This window comes from Seriola lalandi, unplaced genomic scaffold (assembly GCF_002814215.2).
Source record: "Seriola lalandi dorsalis isolate HSWRI2012SDOR001 ecotype SW California unplaced genomic scaffold, Sedor1 jcf7180002053697, whole genome shotgun sequence".
NCBI lineage: Eukaryota > Metazoa > Chordata > Actinopteri > Carangiformes > Carangidae > Seriola > Seriola lalandi.
Genome location: NW_019524250.1, coordinates 33,278 through 52,314, shown reverse-complemented (window position 1 = coordinate 52,314; position 19,037 = coordinate 33,278). Strand labels below are relative to the sequence as shown.

At 38.9% G+C, this 19,037-nt stretch overlaps 1 protein-coding gene across 1 annotated transcript in view; it reads left to right on the top strand.

Moving 5' to 3' along the window:
* Positions 1 to 18,239, top strand: part of il34 (interleukin 34) — a 35,134-nt gene extending 16,895 nt beyond the window's left edge. The window contains exons 3-8 of the mRNA XM_023401568.2: positions 4,163 to 4,263; positions 5,539 to 5,616; positions 5,877 to 5,954; positions 8,078 to 8,185; positions 9,401 to 9,584; positions 14,125 to 18,239. Of these exons, the coding sequence (XP_023257336.1) occupies positions 4,163 to 4,263; positions 5,539 to 5,616; positions 5,877 to 5,954; positions 8,078 to 8,185; positions 9,401 to 9,584; positions 14,125 to 14,183 (608 nt within the window). The 3' untranslated portion in view covers positions 14,184 to 18,239. The remainder of the gene's footprint in view (positions 1 to 4,162; positions 4,264 to 5,538; positions 5,617 to 5,876; positions 5,955 to 8,077; positions 8,186 to 9,400; positions 9,585 to 14,124) is intronic.
* Positions 18,240 to 19,037: the final 798 nt, after the last annotated feature.

Sequence of the window (19,037 nt, the reverse complement as noted above, 5' to 3'; positions counted from 1 at the left end):
GATAGGAAATTCTCATCCTGTTGGGAAAGTTTCTCTACGATACTGTTCATCCAAGGAGAAGAGAGTCCTCATCATTGAAGCCTTTTTTTTTCTCATACAAGTGAAACATGAAATACAGTAATATGCAAAACCCATTTTTGGTTATCTTGTCTATCAGTCGCTGACTCACAAGTTCTCCTGTCTTGGCTCTTGGAAATAGTCCAGATCATTTTCTCTGACAGCACTTTTCAGACGGTCTTTATCCTCTCTGTAGAAGACAGAGTTACGCTGGTATTTTCTCCATTCAAAAAGAATATCTGATGCTGTGAACATGTAATTGTCTTGTTCTGGAATATAAGACAACCCCCCAAACAAAAAAAAAGTTTTTCATTACATGTGAGAAATCATAATAATAACTTCGTAAGCATAAGTCCTAAAGTCTGAATGATATAAAATCATCATAATCATAGTCATATCCAAAAAGATTACCATTTTTTTGTGAAGTTTCAGGAAACCTGACTCTAGACTATGTTGTGTCGCTTACCTAAATCACTCTCGATTTAGGCTCAGGAAGTAGAATGGGTCGTCCACTAATCGGAAAGTCAGTGGTACAATCCCTGGCTACTGTATTCCTTTCCTATTCCTATCCTTTGGCAAGATACTGAACCCCAAATTACTGATGGCTATGCAGTGTATGAGTTTGTTTATGGGAGTGTAAATGTAACATATATTGTAAAGTACTTTGAGTGGTCTCTAAGACCACAAAAACCACTATATAAGTACAGTCCATTTTCCATTTATCTTGACCTGGGACTCCTCTCTGGGTTCAACTGTAGTTCAAGTGAAGAGTCAAAATGTTTATGGATATAGCCCCTGGAGGGTATGGGTCCATTGAGTAACTTTGAGTGAAAAGTCTGACCCAGTCACTGATTGAGACTGGCTCAGTTTTTTGTATGTAAATTGATCTCACACAGTGTACATTTTACCAGTTCAGTGTGAGGGATAATTAGATGTCCACACATGCCTATATTTGTTACAGAATGCACTGCAGCAATTGCTGAGTGTGAAGATAAAGAGTCTTTGGGGATCAGACCCTCATCTTCCCATATAGGGATTTCCCTTCTTAAGGTTTGATTCCCATCTGAAGAGCTGTATTGTCTGTTTTGGGACATGGTTTAGGTTTTCTAAAGTGGCAGTACTGGACCTGGATCCCAACTTGAGGTGGAGCAGTGGGGGTGTGAAGTGTCTCTGAAGTGCTGAAATGACAGCTGAAGTGTAAATGCTGACAGCAACTAGATTGCTGGCTAAGAGAAGTCAGGGTGAAATCAGATAAGCTGAAGTGAATAGTGGGAACCACCAAAGCTGATTGATTGGCAGTGCAGGATTTGCATAAATAAGAGGGCGGCATGTAGCAGTTGTCTACCTGAAATATATGACTTTTTGCTTTTGTTAGATTGTCACAGAAATTATACGATTAACAAAGCATGTCAGGCAACTGTCAGCATAATGTCTCGCTTGATTGATTTGTTGGTTTAAGTGTACTAGAAATCTGATCCCTCTATGTGTTTTACTGCAGCAGTTTAACAGAAGGTAAAAGTCAGTGAACTCCATAAATGAGAAGAGTCTTCACTACACAACAGAAGAACAGTGGCCATTTGGCCAAATTTGTGAAACATGCTGTTGACATTTATGGTTTCCAGAAGATGTATACTACTGTCTTTGGCAATCTTCTGATGTTTAGTGCCACCTTGAGGTTGACATTTCTAGTTCTGAGTAAAATGTGTTGATAACCATTGAATTGATTATCAAGAAATGTATGTTTATGTTTGAAACAACTCTCTTTGCTCCGGTCAGGACTGTTATGTCTCATCAAGGATGTGGGTGATTAATGCATAACGTCCCATAGAACAGTTCCAGGATGCAGCTCTGCACTACGGTTTAATGGAGGTGGAAAAGTGAACTATATGTACATTTGAAAAATCAACCAGTTAGACTGCAAGTCTTTCTCTTGCAGAACTGAAAAATACCATTTGAAAACACTATAGAGCCCAACAAAGCATAAATCTTACCTTTGTGTCTATTGTTGAAAGGGCTGGTGGTCCCTTTACTGTCATTTACCAGCACCATCAGGTCAAATTTTTTATTTGTTCAATTCTTTGCTTTATGACCAAATACTTGCAAATAAACTAATAGTTAGCAGGTTCTAACATGCTAACATGTTAAACTAAAATGGTGAAAACTATCAACATTATGCCTGCTAAAAATTATGTTTGCATCACATCCTCACAGAGCTGCTAGCATGGCAGTAAAGTTTCACTTATATACTCTGCTGTACATTGTACTTTTTGGACAAAACAGTATGAAAAGGCAATAATTTGATATACTGATACAGTATTTTATATGCTCATATTCATACAGTAGTTCTAGCAGCCTGTGAAAGTTCTTTGTAGTGCTAGCATCCCAATGGCAGCATGTTTCACACATTTGAACAAATGGCCACTGCTCATGTGTTTTTAGTGAAAACTCGTCTCACTTATATCGATGCCACTGACTTTTACCTTATGTTAAAATGTTCCAGTAAAAGACATACAAGTGTCAGATGTCAACTCAGTCAGCTGTCTTTGTTCCCAGTATTCACTTCATTCCACCATCAGGGAATTGCAAACGAGAACAGTCTGGACTGTGATAGCCTTGTGTGCAGGGATGGCAATGCCAGACAGCATTCCTTGGAGGAACCCAGTGGCTTAGAATGATTGAGCATGATTGAGTTCAAGTAGATGGGTGAAGACCCAGAGGTCACTCTGTAGGAAAGCAATAGTGACTTGGATTTGATTCTGGCAGCCATGGATAGCCAGTGGAGGTCCATGAGCAGTGGAGTGACGTGTCCATTTAGGCTGATAAAAGACCAGATTCACTGCCACACTCTGGTCCATCTGTAATGGTTTCAGTATGAATGAAGGGAGGCTCGCCAGAAGGGCATTGCAGTAGTGGATGTGAGAGATAACCATGGCCTGTGCCAAGAGTTGGGTGGTGTACTGGGTCAGGTGTGGTCTAATTTTTCTTATTTTGTACAGTACAACGCGGCACGGCCAGGAGACAGGCGCAGCATGGCCAGAGAAGGAAAGCCTGTCATCAAACATGACACCCAGGTTTCTTCCAACCTTGGTTGCAGTGAGAGATGAAAAAGCGATTTTGATATTGATATCATGATGGAGAGACTGATTGGCTTAGAGAGGTTTAGTTGAAGGTGGTGTTCCTTCATGCATGTGGATATATCTGAGAGTACAAAAAGAGGGATGCAGTGGGTCACTGTGTGAAAGGCTGCTGATAAGGCTGCGAGATAAGAACTGAAGACTGAGCTGCAGCTTTAGCTGCCCTGGGGGCTTCTCGCACAGACAATAGAGCGGTTTCAGTGGAGTGGTCGCTCTTAAGGTTCCACTGATTTGGATCAAGGAGGACATTCTGTGAGAGGAATTCTGAGGCCTGCTTGCCAACCTCCCTTTTGATACAAGATAAGAATGGAAGTAATGAAACAGGTCAAAGGCCTGGAGTGCACATGTGGTGGGACGGCTACCGGACAAGAATTTTGACACACCGTTCTCAGTGACGGGGTGAACAAGAGAGCCGAATTTCATAGGGGTCATCCATACACATTCCAACCATATGCTAGGTTTATACCTCATAGGTTCACAATTAGATGTGATGACTGCAGTCAACTATGGCTTAATTCATGGTAAAACTAATTAGTATAGAATAAGAGGTTACAGAAAAATCAACAAAGTGTGATTTTTGTCAGGTCCAACTATTTGTCAAGAATAATATTTACCATAGATAGATAGATTTTTATGTCGCTCAAAGTGATTATACAGATCAAACAGATGCATTGCAAGCACTGACAGCCTTCACAGAGAGACGCTTCTCACGTTTCTCACATATGTGCAATGCTTACTTACTGAGATAGACCATATACAGTATATTGTCCTAACAAATCAAGTAAGTCCTCTCTCTATTGTAGGGTTAGGGTTAGACTGTAAAAAAAAAAAAGAAGAAGAAAAACATATGTATAGACAGTACACACAAACTGTACACACAATTGTAGTAGAGTTCTGGCACAAGCACAACAGTTCACACTGCGAAGAAAATGACTGCACAATCTGATGATCTGTTGCTTCTGTTTCTGTAGGCCTGTTTTTGCTAGCGCCTGTTATGGCTTCAACGCCAGCCAGCATGTGCACGCCCTTGAAGACACTCAACGACAGCCTCAGCCACAGGCGACGGTACATGGTGAGAGAATGATGGCATGCTTGTATCCATGTGGACGAAACTGTACAGTCAGTGGTACTAATGTCTGGACCGGATGGGGAAGTCAGAGCAGAGGAAGTAAAGTTTTTTTACTGCAAAATGTCAACTTCAAACAAGTACACTCTTAATATACTCATCTGTGTATGTGTTTGGTATATTACTGCGGTCTTGGTGAAGTTTATGACTTCCAGCCATTCCCAGGATGACTTTTGCTGATCCTTGCCACTTAGACAGTAATAGAAAACAAAACAAAAGCAAAAGGGACTTTTCAACAGAAATTAAAACATTTTTTTCAACTGAATTTAAACGGGGACTCCATCAATTTAGCATTGCACTTCCATTAACTCAGAGCACTGGTGCGAGACAAATTTTTAAAAAGAATGGTTAAACTTGAAGCAGCAAATGCTGACATATTAAACTCTCTTTGCATGGTAAACAATTTAAAACTATCTGCCCCTAGGTTTTATGTTAGAGATGTATAGTCTCCTAGCTCAAGTTGAGATAACTGTGCTGACATCACTATCATCAGACTAATACTCCTTATGACAATTCAACTCACTTTGAAGTGTAAAATCCTTTTTTTAATGGATAATATTTTATATAATTATTTTAAGTACTGGTAATAAAACAAGGTGCATATACTAATAAAAATACATACTTGCGTAATGAGTTGAGTATCCCTTTAACTGGTCATTCTGTGGCAATAATTGTCTCAAACAATGAAGTCGGCACAGAAACATGGATCAGTGCCCTTTCTCCAGTCATTATGCAAAGTACCTTGGGTAATTATGATTAGATTGTAATGAAATGAAATGGCTTTTAAAAATTTACTCTGATCGGGCTTACTTATTTGTGACATATTTGTAACTTCCTTGTTTGTAATTAATTATTATATGCAATAGAATATGACAAATGTTGTTAAACCACTGTATTTTTGGTGTCTTATTAGAAGATGTGGGCCAGGAACTTGTATGTGCATGACCACAAATAAACAAGCACTACAACGATATTGACCAAACATGGGGAAATGATTTATTGCTCCACTGAATGGCCCACATGGGGCCATAATCATTAATAAATCATGACATATTTCTGACTGCCTTGTGTCTTACTGAACAGTCAGGTTTGATAGTAAATGTCAAAACCAATTTTTCATAGCATAAAAACCGGTCATGGCTTTTTAAGGGTTTAAAGGAAGATTTTGGTGTATGAAATGCACATGCTAATTTGTGTCTCCCCCTTTTCTTTGTGTTACAGAAGCACAACTTCCCCATCAACTACACCATCAGGGTTCATCAGAAGGAAATTTTTAAACTGTCAAACATCAGCAGAATGGTAAAAATCATGACACTCTCTCTGCTCACTTTGAGTAAAGCTTGATTTATGGACTCTCTTCCTGTCAGAGGACAAGGTGGATGACATTCCTCAGATGTGCTCCTTGTCTCAGAAGGCCAGACTTCATGTCTGTGACCTTTTTCTGTCAGTCAAAGGTCTGGGAAATCAGACCAATGCATCTCAAACTGCACCTGAAACCTTTATTAAAATATAGTCATCATCCCTTTTAACATTTTTTTCTCCTCTCCTCTCCTCATCAGAAGTTACAAGTGGAGGAGTTAGATGACCTTGTTCTCCAGAGGCTGTGGTTCGAGGTCAACCAAGGCGTGTTAAAAAAGGTAAAAAAAAAAGAAAAAAGTATATAGTATTGGAATTTGAGATAAGGACCACTTTAAAGTACCAACTAGTCCACAAGTCCACATGTGAAACCTTGCCTCTAATTTGACCTGCTAACACATGCAGAGCAGTCAGTACTCAGTATGAATATCGAAATGGGTTGGAAAACAATCCCAAATTCACAAAAGTTTACAAACTGACATTTTGTTATTTGCTTATATTGTGTGTCATTATTGTGAGTAGCACAAAGCATGTGTTGAGAACTGTTATTATTATTTACGGTTAAGCTGAGTTGATTGAGGATCATAAAATGCTAACAGCTGAAGGATGTCTGTTGTGCAGTCATTCATTCAGCAGGACAAATTAAAAGCTGTTCCCATGGAACAAGGTTTCTAGTGAAGTTGGATGTATCACAAGAGGGTTTGTGCGTCGCCTGTATTTTGAGACACACCAGTATTTATTAATGACACTGTTTCTTTCATTAAGTTTAGTTTAGTTTTTTCAGTGTAGCTCACCCACTCATTCAACCCTTTTGTTTTATGGTTTGAGCATATAAAAATATTCCCTTCTTGTTTCTATTCATTTGAGTTACATGTAGCCTAGTGTCAGTGAGGGAGGAGCTCATGTTAAGTTATTCTACCTTATAGATAAAAGAGAAATTTGCAGGAAAATTAAACAAACAAACAAAATAGATTTTTTCCTACTTAACTCATTAACTTATTTCCAAATAAACAGAGAAAGAGTATTTTAATTTTTATTTCATGTTACTCAACAGTTTCATACTCTAAACTGTCTCAAATAACAGCTTCATATCAGCTTCACAGTCTAGCTCATGTAGTGTATGAAGCTTATGTTCGAAATATTTTTTCTTCACCAAGCCACTTTTGTCATGTTTCCTTTTGTTTTGTTCCTACATAGATAAAATGCAGCCCTCAGGTGAATCATATGACTAAAACTCTGTCAATCAATCAAGATAATAAGTTGAAAATCAGATGTCTGTCATTCACTGAATGACTGTTTGTTGACCAGTGACCGGTTTTGGCCTTCAGGTAAAAACTAAAGTAATATATGCCATTCACCAGAGCTGCTGACAAAGCCCTGGAGCTCTGTCTCCTGTCTGTTTGCGGCCTCTAAATGCCAAGGGTTTGGGCCCCTGTAATCCTGTGCGTTAAGTAGGCTCTAATTACAAGTAACCATCACTACAGTTAAGTTCTTCTGATGGCCTTTCTGTCCCTCTTTTGGTTTGTCCCAAAACCCACACATGGGGTTTTCAACACTTAGAATGCGTGTTCACACGTCAACACGTATGTGGACAAGTGTGTAACAGTTATAAAAAATTGCAACACCCTTAAACCACACATGATGCTCACTTAACCTAATACTGACTGGTATTCAGAGCTAAGTGAGTAGCACAGTTCATCACAGTCTGCTGCAATACATCAGTCCATCTGTGCGCAGTAATGCACATAGAGACTAGTTTGCAGATGAAATCAACAAAAAAGTTGTGTTCTTCAAGTTCATTACATGTTGGATTCAGCTGGAAAGTACAGCAGTTTTAATTTCAGAAGCTGAGTAAGCAGCTCTCTGTTTCTGTTAGTGACAAAAGCTCAGTTATGTAACTGAAAACAAAGTCCGCTTTTTACTGACTCTGAATCTGCAGCGTGGAGGACCATGCCCCCACGTTGATTTGTCATTGGTGGTGTTCGTGTTTGTCCCTCATGAGGGCCTGACTTGTTTCGCTGTTGTGGGAAACAGCTGCTACTAGGCTGTTGGGGGTGGTTAGTGGCTCTAGTTAGTAGGCATCTTATGACTTTTAATACATTTCCAGTTCATCAGTTCCTAGTGGTGTATATAAAATAATTAAAGTTTACCATAACTCAAGTGTTACAGTGTGCAAAAGCTTATCTTATTTTGTATTATGCACTTTGTAGTAAATACTTTCACTTCCTTACAGTGCAGATTGCGAATGTAGTCCTGCATTTGATCAATCCAACCTTCCACCAACATATTCATTTTGTCAATTTTAGGCATTTACAAAGAGAAGATGTGTATCTTTGCTGTCCAAGTTTATCGCCACATCTTAAATGTTGTTTTAATGTAACCAAAAAACTAATTGAAATTTCAGATCATCCGCGTTATGCCAGAGAGACATCCTTCGCGTCCATACACCGCTGAATTGGAAAGACGCTTCAGGGATGCTGAGGGAGTCTTTGTACAGTCACATCCTGCTGAGGTAAGGCAGAGGTCACATATCTGTACCACAGCTGTCGTCACTGCTTGAATGAAGTAATTCAATAAGTGTAAGGGGATATTTGGCAGGAGAGAGATGTCGCATTGATGCTATTTATCAATATTGGGAATGAATGACTTTATCATTAGAAAATCCATCACAGCTTCTATTTATGATCCAAAAAAAAGTTCAGTGAAACTAAATTCAGTACAGCCATTGATCATTCAGTGAATATATACAAATGAAACATATTTTGCAGGGTAATAAGTCTTATGAGGCATATTACACTATTCCTTAGGGCCCGGGATTGAAGCAGACAGTGAGTTTAATGTCAGCAGACAGCAAGTCTGGACTGATCACAACCAGATTAGATGTCTTACATATGATATCAAGTATGATATTTGAGATTTCAGTTAATTCTAATGAAATAAAATGAATTTATCCAATTTTAGCATATAGCTGCATCATAACACAATGTGAAAAATGTGAAGTGGTCTGAATACGCTGCATACCTCAGGGGCGTCTGCCACTTGGAGTCCTTGTATCTCTTGGATTGCAAGGACTCGACAATTATCGAGTCCCTGCTTGTTACCTCAGTTATTTAATCTAATCATTGTGTGATCATATTAATGACACTAAATGTCCCTATTCAAGTCCAATTATTTAAAACTTCTGAGAGAAGCCTTTACCAATTAAAGGCCTTATGATCAGTTAAAGATAAGATAATGTCATTTCTATCACAGCCCTGTTTATTGGCCTCCTGTCATACTTCCTTTGCCCACCAGATGTCCTGGACTTTTGTCCTGTTTCCAGATGCTCACCTGTTACATTTCCATTCACTGGAAATTTCTGGACATACATCATGTCACCATATTGACAATTTAGGCGACAAAGTAACAACTGAATGTCCCACATTTTGTAACTTCACATGTGATTTCATTGAGGTCTTGGGTGTGGGTGGATGTAAGGTGTGAGGGCAGGGGCCGACTAAAGCTGCAGGAGTCACAAGTTCAGTTTGGAAGCTTGGCCATGTTGAGAATTGAAAGCATCTGTTGGTTTTCCCCAAATGGAAATGGATGAGGGAAATGTCGGGAAAAAAAGTGACTGATCGTGCTTTTTTGGCTGCTCAGGGAAGTTTTGTGCTTAGTATTTTTTAAATCATTTATCCTGTGTGTATTAACCTTTCACTGTCATCTGCATGATTTCATGTGTGTCCAGGTGTTACAGCAGGAGCTTCCAGAGACTATCCAGGACATTTGGGATCGTTTAACAGAAGAGCCTGAGAGAGTGCCAGAGTCCAGCTGGCGATTTGCTTCTCCGAAATCCCTCCTAGACAACTTCTGCCACACCATGTACTGCCTCTTCAGCGAGTGCTTTGCCAGCACAGAAGTGCAGCAGGACTGTGAGTATAATAGAGTTAACATGTAAAAGTAAAACCAATGACACTGTGGGCTACAACTAAATAGTTTTTTTCCTAATGTGACTGTGATATAATATCAGAGACTAGCACACACATAGAACCAGGTGTGTAAAAAAGCAAAGCAGAAACTAATCATGAAAAGTCATCCCATATAAAGATGTCTAACGGATTTATAACATTAAGAGGATTATTCTGTATAAACTCCCTGGGCAGGACATTCCAATATGTCAGAGTCCTGATGTGAAAGCCTCCATCAGCATATGTTTTTCATCTACATATTGGATCAGCCAGAGAGTTCTACCTCGTATAGGGTTAAACATTTTATGAAACTTAAACAGGTTGAGGTGGATGTGCATTTATTTCACTCAACTTGCACATTTGTCAGTCAGAAACAAACTCAAAAAAGCTAAAATTGAGTGGACAGGACACTGTGCACCCATATTTTTTTGTTTCTTAGCCCTACTATGTCGCATAAAGCTGGGCTCAGACTAACGGAGTTTTAAAATCCTAAATGGCTTTGAAATCGGCTTACGTCACGTACAGAGAAACTTCACAGATGTTCTGCTGCTAAATTATGTGATGCTTTTAATTCATTATCCTTGAATTCCAATGTATCTGCTCTCAATCCACTGCCTATCCATCCTTGAACAAATCACATCGTTTAAAAAAAGAAAACAAAAACCAATAACCTCCCCTGGTTGAATGATCACACTCTAAAGACTCTGCAGAAAATGTGAACGACAATGGAGGGTCAACAAGTCTGAAATAACAAATGTTGCCCTTAGAAACCAAATGTTATTAGGGTGTGAGATCGACTTACTTATTATTAGTGGTCCCTCTACGTCTTTTCCTGAGCCTGATGTTGAGCTGTCAGAAACTTGTCTTGCTCATTTTGCAGATAAGGTGGAGAATATCAGCCCGATCCTGCCATTCTCTCTATTCCCCCTGTTAATTCTGCCTCTTTTACCCAGTTTCAACCCATTACAATTTCACTGTTAGAGTACAGTCTCATACATGAACTCCTCCTCCTGCATCCTGGATACCATCCCCACTAAGCTGCTCAAGGAGGTATTTTCCACTGTTATCCCTGTTATTTCACACATTTTTACCAATTCACTATCCTCTGGTTCTTTTCCATATAGTTTGAAACATGCCATTATTCACCAATTGCTAAAGAAACCTAATTTGGACCTCATTTACTCAAGTTACTATAGATCAATCTGCAAACTAGTTCTTACGAAAGTCATTTCATGTCAATGGATATCTTTTATGAACAATAATAATGCTTTAAACAGCTTTAAACAGTCTGCTTTGTCTGCTGTACTTTTTGAGGAAGAATTGTAGAAGTGAGTATAGCGGCAGACCTCCTGACACAGCCTTTCTTCAAACTCAGCTCGTGCGTTTTCTGTCACTCAGGGTAACTGTACTTCCTCAACAGCTTAGCTGAGATTTGGTGACCCCCAAGGCTCGGTTCTTAGCCCCCTTCTGAGCCCTGCTTAAGTGTGCTCTCTTGCAAAGCCAATCCAAGCCTTTGATGCTCTGGGTTGTGCTGGAGTCTTCACCACAAATTTATCCCTGAATTAACCCTCAATCGTAGGAGAAATCTGGATGACTTTGATCATTGTTGCATCAGTACTTTCACAACTGACAGTATTAAAATCTACCCTCCAGTTCTCGCTGAAGAGTAGACAACCCGTGTTGGCTTTATCTCCCCAGACTCATTTAGCCTTCTGCTTTTGTTTTTTACTCGAACCAAAGTTTTACTAACATTACAACAAAGTCCTTGCACCACAGTCTCCATTTTGTTTACATCTGCTTCCCCATGAGATCACATGAGATGAGAACATGTGACTTGGTGCATTACCCTCATTGGTCCCTCTGGCACGATAATCTTACTAATATCCTGTAGTATGTGATGCATCATTATTGTCAAACCTTGCAATGTGTGCATGTTTTAGATTAGAGAGAAGAACATCTGTGAATTTTCTCCTTAGGTCCATGATGCAACCCGATTTCAAAATCTATTCGGATTTTAAAACTTCAGCAGTATAAGCTCAGCTAAAGTCATTTTTATTTATTCTTATTTCATGCAAGCATTGTGAAATTGTTCCTGTACTTCACAAAATCATGGCAGTGGATTCCCTCAACGTCAGAATGTGACCATGCTCAATGTATTTAACGTGTGGTGACTGAACACATGACTGCATTCATCATGAAAACAGTGCTACACTGTTTGGTGTTGCCATACATGCATGTCTTTAAAACGATAGATATCGCAGCCACCACACTTGGCAGAAGTTACCTCCTGCTATTTATGCGGGGTGGTTGGCATAAAAGTATTTAATTAGGCAGTCAGGATCTAAAGCCACCTTTTAATTACTTTCATACTATCAATGTCATGCTTCATCTCCAAATATCAAGCATGTATCACTACCACCGCACTGTGCTGCAGTAGCACAAACTGTGGCTCATCAGTACAGCAGCCAACACATGACACATTTGTGGTCTCATCATTTTTTGGGGTGGTTGTACTCTCGCCACAGATGCAAACCCAGTGAAAGGAAGTGCTTTCCTAGCAGATCTGTTTGTTGTCCATTTGTGTAGCTTAACAACACATTAAAAAGGTTTAAACATATGAGAATGTTTAAATTTACATATTGGCTCACATTTAACACAATTTTCTTTATCAGAATCTAGTCACAAACCTTCTGTACAGGAAATCCTCGTGATGTGCTCTACTTACACTAACGTACAGTATTAACATGCTGTATGTTGTTTGGTTATGTATTCAAAAACTGAAGCACAAAAACTAACTGTGCAACAGATGAATTATCTTTGTTGTATGCAATATGATTGCTGTAAGTAAACCAGGACCTCCACTAATAATGAGTAATTATGCTGCCCTGGCCATACCCTCATACACAGGGTAATCCGTCATTGTCTGGATGTAATCGCATATAACGTGTCCAGTTTGAGGCCCTCACATCTGGATTGTGACTGCTCAGTGTAACTGCATTCCTCGAGCGAACACTGGCACATTATGTCAGTCATGTAGGTATTAAAGCAAACTCAGTCAAACTAAAATCTCATGATCTTTTTAGTATCGAATGAAACCACCTATGAAAGATGGTTGTGGAAACTTTCCTCTTTCCTTTTTTCCACTCATGCACAACCGAGGCACATGCATTAGTAGGGTACCTTCTCCTTTGTTTAGTCAGGGGAAGTGGCTGCCTCAAGTCTTGTTTGTCGATGGAAGTAACTGTTTAAGTGACATGCCAGAGAGCCAGCCAGTAAACTACAACTGGACTTCAGAACAACAAACAATCTGGGGGGAAATTTGTTTGGTTAGGCAATGACTTAAACCAGGATACAGCAGGAGAAATAAGACCAGAGCCTCAGCATACAATGCCATCATTCATCATGATCTCCTGTTATTGCAACTTACCTGAGTCATAAAATCCACTGTGGGTGTGTTTTACTACTTAATGATGGTAAGGGGGCTGGTATCACGTGAAATAGTTAATATCTTCTATACAAACATATCTACAATAATAAGCATTAGTATGTTTAAGAAAACAGCTGCAGTATATCTACATCAGATATAAAAGTACAGTAGAGGAATTATACAAGATTGATATCACTATCATGTCTGCAGCCTGCAGCTCATTAGTTTAGCTTAGCATGAGGACTGGAGACAGGGGGAAACAGCTAGCATAGCTCTGTCCAAAGGTGAAACGAATTCCATTTACCACACAGGCTCTGTGCACATGTGTTCCTCAGATACATTTTTATCCTTTTTAGACAGGAAAAGGAGCACTCTGCTGATGTGCTGGTGGCTGGTATCGTGAGCAGAAGCTGAAGAACCATTGTATGCCTTAGAGAGTGTGCCTTGTATGTTATCAATAAGAAGCTGTACCAACTCTCTTGGTGGCTTGTGAAACAGTTTGTTGTTGTAGCGTGTGCAGCTCATTCCTTCATTTCTGCTCATCAAAGAATGGATACGTATTGATCAGCTGAGCCAACTCACTGCTGGGAAATGCAGCAGGCCTGCAGAAAGATGCAAATGATTTGTGATCCAGTACCTGAAAAAGCTCAGGTGCTGCATGTCTGCAACTCCTTGGATCATGTGCAATACTGCTACCTTTCTCACCTAAACAAAGAAACGTTTAACCATTTTGATATTTAAATAATGACAGTACTAATTATATTCATTTTTATCTTGTATGACTGTGAAAATGCCATGTCACACCAACAGCCCATATCCTTCCAACATAGTGCAGTTTAACAACTACAGCTGCAACTACTTTATATGTGTCTCCTCAAAAAGGTGAAATCTGAGAGGAAAGTTGTGCATAAGTTGAGTAACTGTGGTCACATTGCTCATACTGTATATATAGTGAGCCAGGGGAGTAATCCACATTCCTAGTATGACTGTAAAAAATGTGGTGATAGACACTGCACAATATTTCTTGTAACAGTTAAACAGTTTTCAATGGATTTTCTCTTCTTGTCTATTTTACAGACTGTGGTGTTTCCCATTGGAGGAAAGGCAGGAAGAAAGACTTACAGCCGGAAAGCTGAGAAGAGGACAGTGGGGTGAAGTTGTCCATGTTGATACTGATTAGGGATTAGTATCATTATCTCCCTTGAGCTTTAGGGAGAGGAGAAAAAGGACAATGTACACTGAAACGAGACAGTTCAGTCCTGATTTGTGAACATCAATAAATCTTTCCCAAATCTACCAAATAGGGCCAAGATTGTCTTGATGATATGATGAAATCACCAACCCTGGCATGGCTCCATCAATCCAAATTGCAGGCATAGTAACAGTATTTAAGGTTATTTTATGCATGTATGGATTTTATATTAAATTACATGAAACTCACTGTGGAATAAAAGCTCCAACTCCTCAGATTTTCCGATTCTCTGTCAGTCAGGATGCCAAAAGAATTTGTGTTTTCATGGCATCACAGACTGACGCTGTAGTATTTGGGTTTCTAGTTTTGGAAGAGAATTATTCATGTTCACATATAGTGCATTCGGAAAGTGTTAAGACCCCTTCAGTTTTTTCACATTTGGTTATGTCGCAGCCTTATGGTAAAACAATTGAAAAGAAAAACTCAATATATGATTTTTAAAAAATCCGTTTAAACTTAAAAAATAAATAAACGTCCCTCTGGAAGTTTTTCCCATTTCGACACTGGATCTCTGGAGCTCAGCCTGAAAAACCTGAAGGAGTCTGAACACTTTCCAAATTCACTGTATACTGACTAAACTGATATATGATCAATATATTAGACAACTTCTTTTCTAAGTTGGATTCTTTAAGAAGGGGAGTGTGGCGGAAGCTGCTTAATCCTCGTCAGCTAAGGGTTAACTTCATCTGGAGTGAGGATGTCACTGTGGCTTTGCCAAATCCCTGCCCCCCTGTGAGGTGCTCTTGTGTACCTGCACGGTTCACCACCAATAAAAAGAGAGACTACACATTGGATTGTTATTATACTGAAAAACATCAACTGAGTTTGTAGCATAGCCAGACTTCTCTTCTATGAACGCCTCTGTCAAACATCAGTGAGCTAGAGCGAGAGCAGTGTACATGAACTGAACTGAAGGCAAAATGGTAACTACTGTTTTCTTTTCCCTCTTCAGTTGTTGACTATGCACTATTTAACCTAGAGCTTACATTTAAAGCGTTATTCTACAAGTGTGCTATAGGCCCAGACTGCATAATCAGAAGCTGTTCATTTTTGCTCCATTCCTAGTTCTTTCTATATGTTTATCCTGCACAAAGACTGAGGGTTGAACAAATTGAAAAACAACATACAATCATCTCCCTCCATCCAAGCTATGCCTTTTATATTTACTAAAGATCTGTAACAGATTTTTTTTTCCTCCAGGCAACTATTGAATATTTTGATGATGATTTGATCTGTGCAAAACTTAATATATACACATACATTTTCAAATGTAATTGAGAAAGATAAACAGCTCTACTTTTGAGATCATACTTATGTCTAAAAGGCTGAATGATTATAAGGCTCAATGTATAAAGGGTAATACAAATGTGCTGAAAAAGCTGAAGTCAACTGTATTATCAAATGCCATGTCAATGGGATGTGTGAGGCCCGCATCAGGACAGAAAAACTCACCTAAACAAAAAACCTGCATCCATGGGAGAAGGCCTTGGGAGATGCAGTTCAAATTACCATTCAAAAATGAATGTGTAAAAATAGTAAAATATAAGGTCACAACTATTAGAAAGCTGAAGTGATGCTTGCATGAGCTGTGAGGTTTTTTCCCATTTGTGTCACTTCATTTTATCTGTAGACATACTTTAGCTTTCTGAGATCCTGAATGTGAACACCTCCACTTAAAGCTTTTGGCTGAAAATGAGCTATTAAACCTCATCGTCTTTGTTTCACTCACATTCAGTGTACTGGAGTGTAACCAAACCAGTGATGAGCCTGTTATTGACCTAATATGATCTGTCTGCTGTGCATGGTGGCCGTATTTGTGTAAAAGGGTCAGTAGACACAAGAATCAAGTAAATGAGTAACAGCTGGGCTCAGATTGCTCAGGTAAACTTAACAAAGTTGCCTAGCTAGCAAGCTAAATTAGCTAAGCAGGTGTGGTTGATTGTATTTGATCTATAGCTACCAGCTCATTCCATTCACTAGCCACTTAACACAAACTTTCGGCAGTATTTAGCTTATTAAGGCAAGGGTGAGAATATTTAATATACTGTTCTGTTGAGTAGGAAATTCAGTCAGCTACACTCAGCAGCATTGTATTCAAGTGCTTGGGACATCCAATATGGCTGCTGAGGGGTATAGTAGATCACGCAATGGCCCTCTGTAGTTGTCAGAGTTGGAGTGCATCCTTGATCTCATCTTGTTGCTTGACTCAAACTGCTGATTTCATAAAGTTTAGCCTCATATGTCAGCACTGTGTTTCACAGGTGGTTGTATTTTACATGCCTCACTTGATTATAGATGATGATGAAGTTAGGATTAAATGCTAATAATAAGCTGAGGATGTTCCCCTCTTGATGGTTCATGGTTAGCACATGTAGAATAAAGACGTGTGGGTGATGGATAGGAGGGATTTATTTATAGCATAAGCGACACTGTAGGCCTTCTGGGAGGCATTTGAATAACCTGTGAGGCACTTGGCTTATTTGGGCAAGTTATACTTCCCATGGCCCAATAAATAGATTTAAAAAATGGCACATCCTTTTAACAGGTTTATTCCATTAGATTCTGGCTTTTATTTGACGGTTAAATCATTTTAACAGAGGAAGTCCTTCACTGTAGGATAGAAAGCTTACCCTTTGCCCTGCTCAGACCTTAGGTTGAAAAAGGCATTACCTATTAGGATTAATACATGGGAGTTATAATATATTTGTTAGCTATACACACTCCCCCGACAAACGACTTTGGTAATAAACATACCATCTTTGACTTTTTTTAAGCTTTATATTAAAATGTACCAGGCGCTAAAAGATAAGGACCTGCTTGTCACACAGGCCAAATCAAGGGGAACTTTATCGACAAGAATCGCATAATAACCTGTGAACTTGTCTGTGACCAAGCCTTCGGCTGAAAAAAAAAAAAGTAAACGGAACTTGCTGGAGTGGCGTGAAATGTATTTGTTTCTAGGTGTCTATTTGCTACAAGCGTTCAGTGACAGTGAGGTGGGCGGGGTCAGTTATTTACAGTATTGGGCATCGTCAGGGCTGAAGAATATTTGCTCACTACTTCATGCTTTCAGTGTTTTTCTACGCCCGTTGTGTTTGCATATGAGTTGCAGCGGTTGTGAGTTTTATCTTGATGCACCTGGTCAATTGCCTGCAAATCCTGACTTGCTGGTTTAGTCAGTTTATGACCTTTGGGCTAATTGTGTTTATTGTGATAGAATATTTTTTATGCAGTTGTTACCAAAGTTAGTTTGAAAGACTCAAAATTCTGAGCAAAGAATAAGAATTGGTTATCTTTCATGTATATATTTAAACCCAAGACAACTCAAATTATCTTCTTGTGAAAGCTCTTTCTTTGTATGAAAGTTACACTTTGAGTTTACGCCTTCACTCCTAACCTCACATATGATATACGTTCACGCCTTGCAAGCCTAATTGTGTCACTCTTAAGGAGGGAGAATGATGTTGTTCAATTATTATGTTATATACAGCAATGGGTTGAGCAGCTTTCATAAGTTTTAAGGGGGTTAAACCCAAACCTTGACAAAGAAGCTCTATAATGATGTAACAGATAAATGATAATTATTGGCGTAGTTCTATAAATGCAGTGTGTATTTTTATTATACTTTATCGATCATATGTAACCATATGGTTGTGTTTTTGTAACCATAAGAACATTTTAAGGTGTATTCAAGGATCCCTTATTGTGAAAATAAAGTGATATTTCCCACAACTGACTGGCAACAACAAAGAGTTGAAAACTGCAAACAAATGGGTGGTTGTTGTCTGTGGTCTGAAAATAGATTTTAGAAACAGATTTTTTTTTTATACACAAGATATTGAATTTATTTATTATTTGGAAATGTATAATGCTGTATAATGCTATGTGACAATACTTTTATGAAAGAAATAAAAATCAAATTCCTATTTTTATCAACTAACCCTGTGTCCAGAGTCTAGTCATTATTAAAGCAAGTTTTTAAATACACTGACATTATTATTTCACTGTGTGCAGTTGTTTTGCATAATAAAATGCAGGTGTTTTGATATTGTGTTGTTCCTATTCTTTCTCTTAAACATTACTCATTGTTTATCTTTGATAACATGAAAATGCCCATTGGACCTTTATTGATGAAAAGGTTTCCTGGCAAATTCTTTCATTTCTGATCCCGGCTATTTTAAAGTCTATATAACATTAAATAGTTTTCTTTCTTAAATGCTGAATTAACTCTGGAAGTTACAATAGACAAAACTTGGTACCTGGAACTAAGACAAGAAGAATGTGCTTGTGTAAATTGTAGTTATCAAGTTAGAAAGAGAGAGAGCTCTTGTCTCCATCACATCTTCTACTGAAGTTAGCATGCTAACAGCTAACCCCAGCCCGTCTCATCACTTTCCGATAGCCACTCACTGTAGCCTACAATCTGCCCTGAAGAGATGGCGCTGCTCAGAGGGTGTATTATAACGTCTTGTCTTGTACACGCAACGATGGCCGAAGCTCTTGTCAAGCAGCAAACCACCAGCTGCATGAAACCATGTTCATTGGCAGAGAAAACTCGTAGGGTACTTCATTGAATACTTTAAGTCTCATCAATGGAAACAGCAACATAAAAAAAAAAAGACACAAGCAGGCTGCAACCTCATGGCAATTATGTTGAGCACTGGTATTTCAGAGTCACACCTTATGCCATAAATTGTCCTTATCATTTTCCAAACGCCTGACAGATGTGTTTCTGTTT